This window comes from Scyliorhinus torazame, chromosome 15 (assembly GCF_047496885.1).
Source record: "Scyliorhinus torazame isolate Kashiwa2021f chromosome 15, sScyTor2.1, whole genome shotgun sequence".
In the NCBI taxonomy this organism is placed as follows: domain Eukaryota; kingdom Metazoa; phylum Chordata; class Chondrichthyes; order Carcharhiniformes; family Scyliorhinidae; genus Scyliorhinus; species Scyliorhinus torazame.
Window position 1 is genome coordinate 199125594 of NC_092721.1, and position 13594 is coordinate 199139187.

Here is a 13594-nt window from a genome sequence, read left to right on the forward strand (position 1 = left end):
ATTTTTTTTAAAAATGTATTTCCTGACCAGGGACAATTACGTCAATTGTCTGGCTCTTGTGTTGATCTAATGCTAAGGGTTTGTAGAATCAACAGCTTTACTTGTACATCTGTATTTACGTATGATAAATTTTCACAATAACCTCAAACTTTTTTCTTAATGTTTTAAGCCGATTGTGATGTCTTGAGAGGTCTGCAGTGTAAACAGGAGGCGATCGATGAACTAGACAAAACAGACCTGGAAGAAGCCACAGAAAGCCTCGAGGAGTCTGTTCTCCTGGACGAATCTTTGAACTTGACACCTGAAGAAAAAGGGAACAAAGAGTTTCTCAAAGTTTTATTTGAAACTATATTGCTGTTGGGAAGGCAAAATGTTCCATTGGGAGGATCTGGCGCTGAAAACCTGAGCGACTTGTGCAATACTCCTGACAACATTCAAGCACTGCTGGAATTCAGAATGAATGCAGGTGATGAAATTCTTCGAAAAAGGTTTGAGACTACTGCCGTGAATGCAGTGTACTGTCCAAAGAGCTTGCAAAAAGACCTGTTAGCCATCTGTGAAATGTGCATACGGGAGGAGGTACTCCGAGAAGTACGTGACAGCAACTTTTTTTCAATTATAACTGATGAAGTGATTAATGTTGCAGGGCTTGACCATGTGTCCATGTTAATTAGATTTGTGGATGAGTCTGACTGTCTGAGACAAGAGTTTGTCGGCTTCATACCCTGTGAGCTTGATGGAGAGTTCTTGGCAAGTCGGATCCACGAGACACTTACGGAAAAGTGGGGACTGAACATGTATTACTGTCGTGGGCAAGCATATAATGGCACGGGCGCAATGTCCTACAAAAAGCGAGTTATTGTGGCTAGTATTTTGCAGCAGTGCCCAAAGGCATTGTGCACTCTTAGTTCCTCCTACCCCTTAAACATATGGATAGCCAAGTCCAGCCTGATTTTTGGTATTAACATGCTGTTGAGCTTGATGGAGAGCATTGTATCATTTTTTAGTTTGTCCCCTCACCTCCAGAAGGTTTTTGAGGTTGGCATTGATGGCATCTATCAAACAAATGAGGCAAAGGCAAAGGAGCTGAAAAAGCTTTTTCAAATCAATTGGTATGAAAGACATGACACTTTTGAGATCATGGCAGACCTTTATGAAGTGCTGGTGACCTGCTTGGATGAGATCAGTTACGACACGTGTGGTAGGTGGAATGCCGAGATAGCAACCCAGGCCAGCATGCTGTCCTCGACCATGAGAGATTTTGATATAGTTGTCTCCCTCATGGTCCTGAAGAATGTCCTCTCGTTTACAAGAGCCTTTGGCAAAAATCTCCAAGGTCAAGCATCGGACACCTATTTTGCCTCGAGCACCTTGACCGCGGTCCTGCACTCGTTAAATGAAATGAGGGACAACATTGACGTCTATCACGAGTTCTGGTTGGAAGAAGCCTCCAATTTGTCAGTCAAAATGAGGATTGAACTAAAGTTGCCATGGAGGTGCCGCAGGCCACCTCACAGTGAAGAGATGTCTGAGGAGACTCCTGAAAACTACTACAAAGAATCAATTAGTGCACCATTCCTGGACCACATTATTTTAGAAATTGAGGACATGTTCTCTGAGCAGCAGTTAAAGGCACTCAAGTGCCTGTCGTTGGTGCCTTCTGTCATGGCCCAGCTGAAATATAACACTGGAGAGGAAAACATGGCTGATTTATACAAAGATGATCTCCCAAATCCAGATACACTTTCAGCAGAACTCCACTGTTGGAAGATAAAATGGAAACATCGAAGCCGGGATGTTGAACTTCCTAGTACTATTTTTGACACTTTGCGCCATCCTGACATCAAGTTCTTTCCAAATGTATATACTTTGCTCAAAATCGTCTCCAATCTGCCTATTATTCAACTTGAAACTGACAAGTTTGAAATTGGACGGAAACGACTCAAAGCGTATGTGAAAGTCACTCCAGTCGAGGAGCGAACAAGCAGTCTGGCACTGATCCATATTAATTATGATGCAAAACATGACTATGACATGATGGTTGATACCTATGCTAAACTGTACCCAGAGAAAATGCAGCTGGCACATGTGACCGATTCAGATAATGTGGATGTAAACAATCATGATGCAGGCAGTATGGAAATAAATAATTTGGATGCAAGTGCACGGACGGTGTATGAAGTAGACGGTGAGTGCTTGCAGGTGGCGAGCCACACAGTGGAGAGTGGGATTGTGCTACATCACCAACCGGCGGGATGTCTCATGGAGGTCTGTCAGAATTCGGATAAGACTGTCATAGAAGTGACCCAGCATGCAGATGGGACCACTGTAGAACTGCAGCAGTTTCCAGTAAGCAGCACCATGATTGTGACCCAGCATTCAGCTGAGCCCAGTGTGGAATTGCAACACCACCCGGAGGGGGCTGAGGTCAGCCAGCAGACAATAGAAGACAGCATGGAACTGCAGCACCACATCGAGGGTAGGGTGGTGGAGGTGATTCACCATCCAGAGGTGAATGGTGTGGAGTTGCAACATCACCCAGGGGTGAATGGCGTGGAATTGCAGCAACATCAAGCAGTAGAAGTTATTGAGGTGAGAGCAGTAGAGGTCCAACCAGAGTTGGAGAACACCACTGTGGAGTTGCAGCACCAGGTGCAGGAGAGTACAGTGGCTCTGCAACACCATCTGGAAGGGAATACTGTGGTACTACAGCACCATCCAGCGGGCAACACTGCAGAATTGCACCATCCGGAGTCGAGTGATGTGGAGTTGAGCCAACGTATAGAGGAGAGCACCATGGAGGTGGATCCTTGTCCAGAGCCTAGTACCACCGAATTACAGCAACATCCACAACCCGGTGCCATAGAAATGCAACACGAGCGCCACCTGAAACCTGGTGAGGCAGAGATACAGCACCATCAGCAGTCTGTTGCTACAGAGGGACAGCACCATCCAGTGCCTGGTGAAGTAGAGATCCAACACCCTCTGGCATCTGTTGCTCCAGAGATGCAACAGCCTTCAGAGCTGGAGACCGTGGAAATCCAGCACCACCCAGAACCTGCCGCTACAGAGGTACAGCAACAACCGCAGACTACAGCTGTGGACTTGCAACATCACCCAGGAGCTAACACACTGGACTCTCAGAGCCAACTGGAGTCTCGTACTGCAATAGAGAGCCATCCAGAGATGGACACCGTAGAGATAGAGCACCATTCGGGTGCAAGTGCTGTGGAATCGCAAGCTACAGAGCTGGAACAATGTCCTGAGGGAAACGTGGTGGAACTGGAGAACCGTCCAGAAGCAATGGAACTGCAGAGCCCTCCTCCAGAAACAGGCACAGTGGGAGTAGACAATGTAAGTGTGTGCAGTCAGGATGTGAATGGTGACACAATAAAGATTGTGGAAATTAAAAATTCAGAAGAAAGCAATTCTGAAACGAACATTTCTAGTGTGAGCAATGCAAATAGTTCTGAAGTAGCCATACAATAAAATGATTCGTTACGCTACTTCAGTTATATTTGTAGCAGTCTACAGCTAAATCTGTGACAGTCAGGTTGGGCATGTTTAAATTTGAAGACTGCTGCATGGGGGAAGGGAGGGGGGAGTGCTCCAAGCTGTTTAAGGGTGAAATAAATTACAGTTTTTTAAGTATTTTCATTCCTTGTTTTATTACCCCTCCCCTATGAGTACCATTATGTCTTCCCGCCCTTCTGTGATTAATTACCTCTGAGTTGAGCATTCTTTGCTTCTTATTTTGGCCCAGGAAGATAAACTTGCCAAAGAAACATCCACACGTGAAACCTGCCTGCCCATCATGCTTATTTAACAGAGAGCTGTGCTTTTTTCTTTCTGTCAAAAGTTAAGTTTAGAAAAAGTGATGTGTAGGTAGATACATACATGAACATTACACGTGAGCAACAGCGTTTAAGCACACCAACATTTCCCAAGTATAACTGGAGGTTGAACTGTTGAACTTGTTTATCCTTAAACCATAGACATGTTGGAATTTGGTTGTGTGACATTCCTTGGTACTTTGTATGAGCTCATATCATGACTTGTCCAGAATCTATACACATGTATTAGGTGCTGGACAGGCGTGCAAACACTGGCTATTTATTTTGGTGTTCTCTTCTCCTTTCCCTTCTCTCCTCCCCCCCCCCCCCCCGCCCCCAAATAAAAAAACTAGTATGGGGATACTGAAATCAGGGGTTGATCCTGATCTCTGGCTCTGTACTGCAACAGTCATGAGACCGTCAAGCTTGTTTAATGAAAGATTTTAACAAAATGTTTCCATCTATCCATGGTCCAACTGAGGTTTTAAAGATATAATAATTAGTTTCACAGTAGTATACCCTTGGTAGCTACGGCCCAGTCAGCATTCCCCCTTACTGAATTCTGTCCCTTCATCAGATGCAATGGTGGTTATAGTAGCCAATGAGACTGTCATGTCTTTTCTTCTCCCCATTGCCAGGAAAATGGGGATTGGATGCTACCGACTTGCTGTTTGATAATTGGATATGACAAGCTGTTGGAGATTCATGAATGGTTTCAGAAACTATCTTCTAGAAATGTAATTGTTTCTTTCTCACTCCGCTCCTGAAGGTATTGGCTCCTGCTGGTGTATGAGTGACACCTTTCATTGCCTGGCCAAGTAGCTCTCCTCCAGTCTGAGGAGCATTGACCAGCTCAGCTGACCCTGGCCTTGACATCATCTACTTCTACACATACCCTCACAGCCGGCTGAGAGCACTGGATACAAACTAGTTTGGGAACATTGGCGAACTATCCTGCAAACACAGGATAAAGAAACTGGATGTTACGGTGATTGTTCCAACATGTTTTTTTTGTCTCCCAAGACACTTGTTTTAATTTTCTTCAGTCCACCCTAGTCCGTGTGTGCTGAAAGCTGGCTGTAGCTGCCAGCCTGTTGAAGATGAGGAATGTTTTACATTTATTTTAGGGCTAGAAGAAGTAACGGCTAATGGTGAGCGATGTCTGTACTACATGCAAAACATAATTTCCTACTTTTGAAAGTCTGTTTTGAACAGCCTGTAAAGCCATGATAGGTTTTGATAGATTCAGAATAAAGCTTTATCATTGCTTCTGCAGCAATCTGCCTTAATCCGAATCTTAAAGGAGCACTTTTTAGCATCGTGGTCTTAATTTTTTTTCCTTGCCATGCCAACTGAGATGACCAAGTTATGCCATATTTTGGTCATATTTGTGCAGTAGCCCTCCATTTACCCAGGAACTGGGTTGAAACAGCAGATTATTCCATATCGGGTACTTGTAACCACCTGACAAAGACCTGCGGTTAAGCAGTGAAGTGCTGAAACATACAGATGGTAAAAGTTTCTGGTCTGACCTCTGCTGAGTTAGTTAATTTCACATCTGATAGCTGGGGAGGAATTATAATTGGCCCTGTCTCTGCTGGGTGAGGGGGGGGGGTGCTCATGGATTAAATCTGGCTGCTCTTAAACCTGTGCTGCTTTCTGAGATATGGAGGCGTGAGTGCAGTGTTCACCAGGTTATTAATAGAGGTCAGCAGGGTGAGAGTGTTAGTGCTGCTCATGTCTGTGACCCTGTACCCCTGGATTAATCACTGGTTATAAAAGAGGAAGGAAGACAGAAAAAAAAACATTTCTTCATTACTGTTTCCTGAGACGAAATAAAATTGTGTCTAGGAGACGAGAACATGTTTGAATAACCGCTGTAACACCCCAGTTTTGTTACTCATCTGGTCTTTTATACTTGCAGGATAGCAATTCCAAAAGCACATTTGACATTCCACCAAACGATCAAGGATGAGAAAAAACCACATGTCTGACTTGAGACTTATCCTGATCATCATGGCATTAATTATTTTAGATATTAATTTACCTGATGTAGCTCGGCATCATCTTTATAGCAAGTGTCTCGGTAACCGAAATCGACAATATCGAACAACAAGATGCATCGCGGCAGTCCGGAAAACCCAAGAACGACGTTTGACTCCATTTGATTTGAAGGAACAAAACACTAAAACCTTGCATTAAAACCATGCCAACTCACATCTCAGGATACGAAGGAGCGCTGTTTTCCACGTAGCCAGGGTCCCATGTTACCGAGAAAATATGAGGATTGCTTTACAGTTTGGGTTTAATACTCCGTTTAATGTGTTGGTTGTTCAGCAATTTGCGGTTGCTGCCTTGTTCAGGGAAGAGAGGAATCCACATGCTGAAGTTTTTGCATTTTTCTTGAATCCATACCATCGAGGAAAATAGAAAATGGCCACCGCTGCGCAACGGTTGATTAAAATAATCCCTGCGAGAAGTGCTCGTTGATCGATCTGGGTTAAATACATCTCGGCAAAAATTAAGGTGGGATATGTTTTCAAGACTTGTAGGACTAACTTCAGGCTGCTCGAGTATAAAGCAGCTGCATTGTTTGTGTGCCCAACATACTTATGTTGCTGGTTCAAAAGTTGGAGCTGAAGTGAATGCACTTGTTTACCAGGACATTATGTCGTTTTTACAATTTTGTTCCTGTTTTATCCAGGAGCAAATTTCACATCTGATGATTCTGTTATTTCGATAGCGCATTTAGTTGAAGCATTTAAGTTTCTTCCCAGTGTCTTGAGTGGTAAAGGCACTGTGCAACTGACCAAACATCATGGCCCCATGTTTCATCCTAGTCTGTGCCAGGTTAAGACTACAGTTGGTTTCAGTGCCTGTGGGCAATGGAGGGGGGGTATCAGTTAATGTTTTATATCCGGTAGCTGCTGTCTTATGTGTCAACGTAGTATGAGGACTTGGCTGTGGTTCCTCCCTCTCTAGTCTTGTCGCCTGCCTGTGCTCAGTTGCTGGCTGCACTGCACACAAGTCAAAATGATCACTGCGGTGAGGGTTGGTCTTCAGCCGCCTGAGGAACTGCATCCCAGCGCGTGTCAGCATCTTGGGAAAGGAAAGATAACGTTTGTTACGCTAAAGTGGGCATTGGCCGTTTAGGGCTGTGAGGCGGTGCAATTATCCATAACTGCAGACAAACCCTTACTGAAACTAGCAAAATAGAGAGTTTGGGGAGTAGTTTCCTATTGTACTATTAAGCAAATTCCTTGAGATGGAGTTAGGTGGAGGGGTAACAGGTATTAGCTTCAGATAAAAACTACAAATACGATCGGACAGTTTGTAAAGATTGATGCTTTGGGCTTTGACTGTTCCTCAGAGCTTGACAAAAGAAGAATTGCCCAAAGCAATGGGAGAACAGTGGAGGACATGAATATGGACGCATTGATTCAATTCACAAATACATTTCCAGAGGCCCCGTGTAGCTATTTTCCACACATGAACCTCTGGGGCAAATGTCAGCAGCCCATGCAACTGTCTTGGTTGAAGTAGGCTTCAATGAAGTTACTGTGAAAAGCCCCTAGTCTCCACATTCCGGCGCCTGTTCGGGGAGGCTGTTACGGGAATCGAACTGTGCTGCTGGCCTGCCTTGGTCTGCTTTAAAAGCCAGCGATTTAGCCCAGTGTGCTAAACCAGCCCCACACTCTGAATTGACATCCCCAATGGTGCATGACTAGCTTGAATGGCAGTTAGCTGCAGAAACCCAGATTGATTCCCTTCTCCGCCCAAGCTTCGATTGTTGCACAGTTGAAAATCAACAAGCTCAGCGTGGAACAGATCTTAAACCGAGGACCGGATACTGCAGTGGATGGTGCAATTCTATATTAGGCCATTGGAGGGAGCTTTTTCCATGTGCCATGTAGGTTGTCTGGAGAATTTAATGATAATGCGATACAGCAACCTCTGAATCTCGTTTTAAAAGGTGTTGCGTGGATTCTTCCAGCCCCGATCAGATTTACTGGGTCGAGTAATTGACCTCTCTCATTTTGTATAAAACTCCTCTTGCATTAGTGCGGTGTGTGTAACACACTGGCGCAGAAGGAACAGTATTTTGATGTTTAAAGGCATGTCAGTATACCAGATTAATTAACCATTAACTTGTTACGAGTTGGTAATTGTTTTATAATGCAACAAAATTTTCACATACCTGCTTTCCCATTAAGCTGATAATTGTGTTAGAAATTCATTTATGTGAAACACTTTGAAATTAATGTTGGAACTTTTAAATTACAGTTAAAAGGCTTGTAGGCTTGCTATTTGTACTATCTTAATTTATATATTTTTTAAAGACTCATCAATTTGTGAGTTCCTTAAGCCTGACTGCTAATTTGGAAAGTTATTTTTGTAATGCTCTGTATCGTGTACTTATCAAAGGTGTTTCAGATAAAATGGTATAGGGTCCTGCAAGCCCTCCCCCACCCCCCAAGACCATGACTTGGAGTTGAAGGCACCATCGCTGATTTTAAGTGTCTGCTGAAGCCCACTACAGTCGCTGCAGCTACCCCCAGCTTGTGTGAAGGAAAATGGTTTGGTCGAGGCACCCGATTCCAGTTGCTCCCCAGCTTGCTGGGCACAGGGTGAGGACAGCATCAAAGGTGGGTATTGTTGTGCATTCAGATAGTTCTCTCAGCACATTGTCACAGCTCACACTCAAATGGAAGCCATTTGGGCGAGTTACTGGGGGGTGGAAAATGTTGAATTGAATCTTGTACAATTTCAGTTTCTGGACGAGACATTTCTAACCTTGTTTGTGTAAATATTGGTTGGGGGGATTCTTAGAATAAACTCGCGCTGATCTTCACCAGTTAGTAGCGCAGTTCAGTGAGTAGGTGCAGCAAAGTTAATGCTCATTCCAATAAGTGGCAAGGCTGTTATGAGTTTTAGTCTCCATAGAAAAGCGTTAAAAAATGTTGATGGCGGGGGGGGAAAGAGCACACTAAAATTATTCAACACTACCATCCAGGTGGTAGACATATTAATGCACACAACAAAACTAACTTTTTCTCCAGCTGTCATTTCCATCCCGAAAGCAGTCATTTGCATTCGGCATCTAATTAAGTTTTATGCTGGCATCACCGAATTGCGAATCTGCATTCTCCCACCCTGCTACTTCAGAGAATGTTTATTGTGTCTCTTTCCCACTTCTGTCACCTGCCCTTACCCCCACCCCAACTAGAAATAGAATGAGCAGCCTCTATTTTCAACTTGTAAAGCTTTTCGAAAATGTCTTGTGGCTTTTTTTAAAAAGTCCTCACTACAATAAGCAGTGCATATTAACAGGTCCCGGTGTGAATGGATTTGAAAATCAGTACTTCTGTTACTGATGTTTCCCTTTTTTCAGGCCACTGCCTCTTGCATTTGCTGCACCTGCAAGGTTTGTACTTTAGCGCACCACCAGGCCCAGTAAAACGTTCAGAGAAAAACCTCCTGCACTTGTTTAATATTGTAACTTTTTTCATTAATTATGAAAGAACCTTGTCAAAATTGTTACCTTTTGTAGTATGTGGATGCAATGGAATAAGTCACGTTTCTTGTGATCTTGTTTTACATTCAGTGTTGCAAAACTTCCTAATTTGGCTTATTTCTGCCGTCTAGACGTTGCATACATTTTGTGTGTATCTGTATTTTACAATAAATTGAAATCTTAGATGAATGACTCCTCCTGTTTTTCTTTTCAGAAATCCTTCTTGCCACTTCCCTTTTTCCACCCCCACCTTTTCTCCCCTGTCTCCGAATGACTTTGTGTCTGGTAGAATTCCACGATTTCTAGTACCTTATAAAAGGCCTTCATATGTGAACCGGGTGGACACTGGCAACAGGTCGCTGGACCCTTGGTGTAGGAAGACTGACTTGACTACTAAAGCTCACAACAAGCACTACGTACACTACCTCTCTCAATTCTCTCCACTGTCCCTGATTTATCACACTGGGTCAGATTTGGAAAGCCTAAAGCTCTTCTTTGATCCCCACCACAGACTCCATACCCTAGCCGCCAACTTCAACCCTGTGTGACTCCCAAGTCCTGGCCACTGAGACTGCCTTTGCAACCCCGCCAACCTGATTGATCCTTCGATGAGCTTCCAAACCCATATTAACACCTCTGTAACATCACTTGTCTCTGCCCTTACATCAACCCATCTACTGCTGAACCCTTCATGGATATCTTGGGGATAGATTGAGACTGGAGTTGCTCTTGCAGTGCTTCCACCTACTACCCACTAATTCTGAGCTTAGCTTGACTCTTCTGCCCCCAGGTCCTTCTCACCCATACATATTATCTCACCCATAATCCCACATATTGGCTCTTGGAACAGCAGTGCCTTGACTTTAAAAATTCTCATCTTTGTTATCAAATCCCCTGATAGCCTTGCCTCTCCTCATCACTGACCTCCAGCCTGAGAACCTTCTGAGATCTACCGGCACGGTAGCACAGTGGTTAACACGGTTGCTTCACAGCTCCAGGGTCCCAGGTTCGATTCCCAGCTTGGGTCACTGTCTGCACGTTCTCCCCGTGTCTGTGTGGGTTTGCTCCCACAGTCCAAAGATGTTCAGGTTAGGTGGATTGCCATGCTAAATTGCCCTTGGTGTTCAAAAAGGTTACGGGGATAGGGAGTTGTAGGCTTAGGAAGGGTGCTCTTTCCAAGGGCTGGTGCAGACTTGATGGGCCGAATGGCCTCCTCCTGCACTGTACATTCTATGCTCCCCTTCATTGCAGTCTTATGTCCTTATCGCTAGAATTCACTCCCTAAATCTCTCCATCTTTAACTTTGTTCTTCTAAATTGTTCCTTAATCGTTTGATCACCTGCCCTGATATCTAATGTAGCTATCCTTGTGTCGGATGGGCTCCTGTCCAGTATCTTGGGATGATTTACTGTGTTAAAGGCGCTGCATTAATGCAAATTGTTGCTGTACACATGTTCCTCTGACAGCAATCCGTCACCTCCGCAGGCCAGGAATTAAACCTGGGAACCTGGTTGATTTCTATGGAACTGTAACCCAACCAGTGTCAATACCTTCAGTAAGGGAGAGGGTAAAAAGCAATGCAAGATTGTTGGATGTGGCATAACGTTTTTTGTATTAAATGTTGATTTGTCCTGTATTCCTAGGACACAGGACTGGCAATATCCCTGTCGCTTGTCAAATTGAGATTGGTTAATGGCGCAAGTTGGGGAGTGAGCCTGATACCATTTTAATCTGTGTGGTTTGACTACCCATTGATTTTTTTTTTAAAAATAAAAAAATTTAGAGTACCCAATTATTATTTTTTTCTAGTTGAGGGGTAATTTAGTGTGGCTAATCCAACTAAACTGCACATCTTTGGGTTGTGGGGGTGAAACCCCGCAGACAGGGGGGAATGTGCAAACTCCCACCCAGACAGTGACCCGTGGCCGGGATCGAACCCGGGTCCTCAGCACCATAGGCAGCAGTGCTAACCACCGTGCTGCCCCTGACTACTCGTTGATAACATTTTTGAGCCACCAGGGGAGCTCGTCTGTGCGCATTCAAAGTTAATTGCAAAGTGTAATCTGCAAATCAAATCTATCCTTCCACTGATTATTACAAATATTTAGGTGTTAAGTAAAATAAAGTCAAGAATGCATTTAGGCAGAGGATCTCTGGTGATGGATGACGGGTTTAATCTCTGGTCCTCATGATTTCTGAGGGTCGTGCCCCATCAATTTTTTTTTTAAAATTTAGAGTACCCAATTCATTTTTTCCCATTAAGGGGCAATGTAGCGTGCCCAATCCACCTAGCTTCTACATTTTTGGTTTGTGAGAGCCAAACCCAGGCAAACACAGGGAGAATGGGCAAACTCCACGGACAGTGACCCAGAGCCGGGATTGAACCTGGGTCCTCGGCGCTGTGAGGCCACAGTGCTAACCCACTGCGCCACCGTGCTGCCCCATGCCCCAACAATTCTTGATGGTTGTGTGACCGGAATTGTAAAATGTTCACGGTAGCGGATCATTCAGCTCATCACACTGGTGCCAGTTTTTTTTCAAAGGGCTGTCCAGTTAGATCTACTGCCTTGATCTTTCTGTCATGCAAAATCATATTGGTCAGACTCTGCCCGGTAGAGAGCAAGACACCACAATGACCCAAATGTGTCACCAAATTGCCTCCTTGAGGCCACCACATCTTCTTTGCTGACTTGGGCAATTCTTGTGTCTTGTCCATCTTAATCCCAGAATCAGCATCGAGGTGACAGCCAACTAGCAGCAGGACTTGGGGACGTAGAGGCAGACCAATCTGGCATATTATGGCCTTGTATATATCATCTCCATAATGGAAGAAAAATGAAGCATTTCTTAACATGCTGGATCGAGCTATTAAGTGTCGGCTGACAATTCCATCGCATTTGACGGAAAACTAGGTAAGCCCGTGAGGGCTAAGGAAGAAGGGTATGGTCGGGTTAGACAATAGTTCTCAAAGTCCTGAGTTTGAAGGACGCCTGGATGTATATAAATTAGTATTCCAGGACCATCCATTTAAATTAATATAGAACCTGAAAGTACTGCTCGTGAAGAGTGTTTAAGTGAACATAGAATGGGGCAGCACTGTGGTGCAGTGGTTAGCACTGCTGCCTACAGCGCTGAGGACCTTGGTTTGATGCCGGCTCTGGGTCACTGTCCGCATGGAGTTTGCACATTCTCCCCGTGTCTGCGTGGGTTTCACCCCCACAACCTAGAGATGTGCAGGGTAGATGGATTGGCCGCACTAAATTTCCCCTTAATTGGAAATAAAATAATTGGGTACTCTATATAAAACATTTTTTTTTAAGTGAACGTAGAATGATTAAAATGTTAATCAGGAGAACTAAGAATCTAAGAGGAAGCTGGATAGAAATTTTAAAATTGATAGGAGTTCCTACAGGTTTCTAAAAAAGGAAAAGACTAAGTCAAGTGTTCGTCCACTGGAGAGTGAGAATGGGGAGTTCATGAAAGATGACGAGGAAATAGCAGATGAAATCAACACGTATTTTGTCTTCACTATAGAGGATACAGAAGAATTTCCAGTAATAGCTGTAAATCAGGAGGTGGATGGGTGAGAGGTGAAATAGCAATCGCTAGGAAAGCGGATACTGAGCAAAATGACTGACCAGTCTCCAGGTCCTGATGGACTTAATCCTCGGGGCTTAAAGAGGCAGCTAATGAGGTAGTAGATGCGTTGGTGTTAATTTTCCAAAATACCCTACTTTCTGGAAAGGTTCCATCACAGTGGAAAGTAGCAAAATTAGCTCCTCTATTCAAGAACGGAAGGAGGCAAATAACAGGAAATTGTAGGCCAGTTAGCTTGATGTCTGTCATGGGGAAGGTGTTAGAATCAATCATTAAAGAGGTTATAGCTGGGCACTTTTTAAAAAAAAAACTCAAGGTAATTGGGAAGGGCATGATTTTGTGAAAGAGAAGTCATATTTAACCAATTCTATGAAGGGGAGTCTGTAGAGGTACTGTACTTGGATTTCCAGAAGGCACTTAATAGATTATTGTGGAAAATAAAAGCTCAAGGCGTAACGGGTAACATATTAACCTGGATAGGAGATTGGTGAGCGGCGTGGTACCACAGTGGTTAGCACTCTTGCTTCACAGCACCAGGGTCCCAAGTTTGATTCCCGCTTGGGTCACTGTCTGTGCGGAATCTGCATGTTCTCCCCTTTTCTTTGTGGGTTTCCTCTGGATGCTCCGGTTTCCTCTCTCAAAAATCCCG

General features: G+C 44.1%; 1 protein-coding gene across 5 annotated transcripts in view; it reads left to right on the forward strand.

The window, feature by feature from the left end:
- LOC140392110 (52 kDa repressor of the inhibitor of the protein kinase-like) overlaps positions 1–9537 on the forward strand; it is a 40641-nt gene extending 31104 nt beyond the window's left edge. For 3 of the 5 annotated variants that reach the window (XM_072477408.1, XM_072477407.1, XM_072477409.1), the window contains one exon: positions 170–9537. In XM_072477408.1, the coding sequence (XP_072333509.1) occupies positions 170–3489 (3320 nt within the window). In that variant the 3' untranslated portion in view covers positions 3490–9537. The remainder of the gene's footprint in view (positions 1–169) is intronic. The other 2 variants (XM_072477411.1, XM_072477410.1) reach the window with 2 other exon arrangements.
- The last annotated feature ends 4057 nt before the right edge of the window (positions 9538–13594 follow it).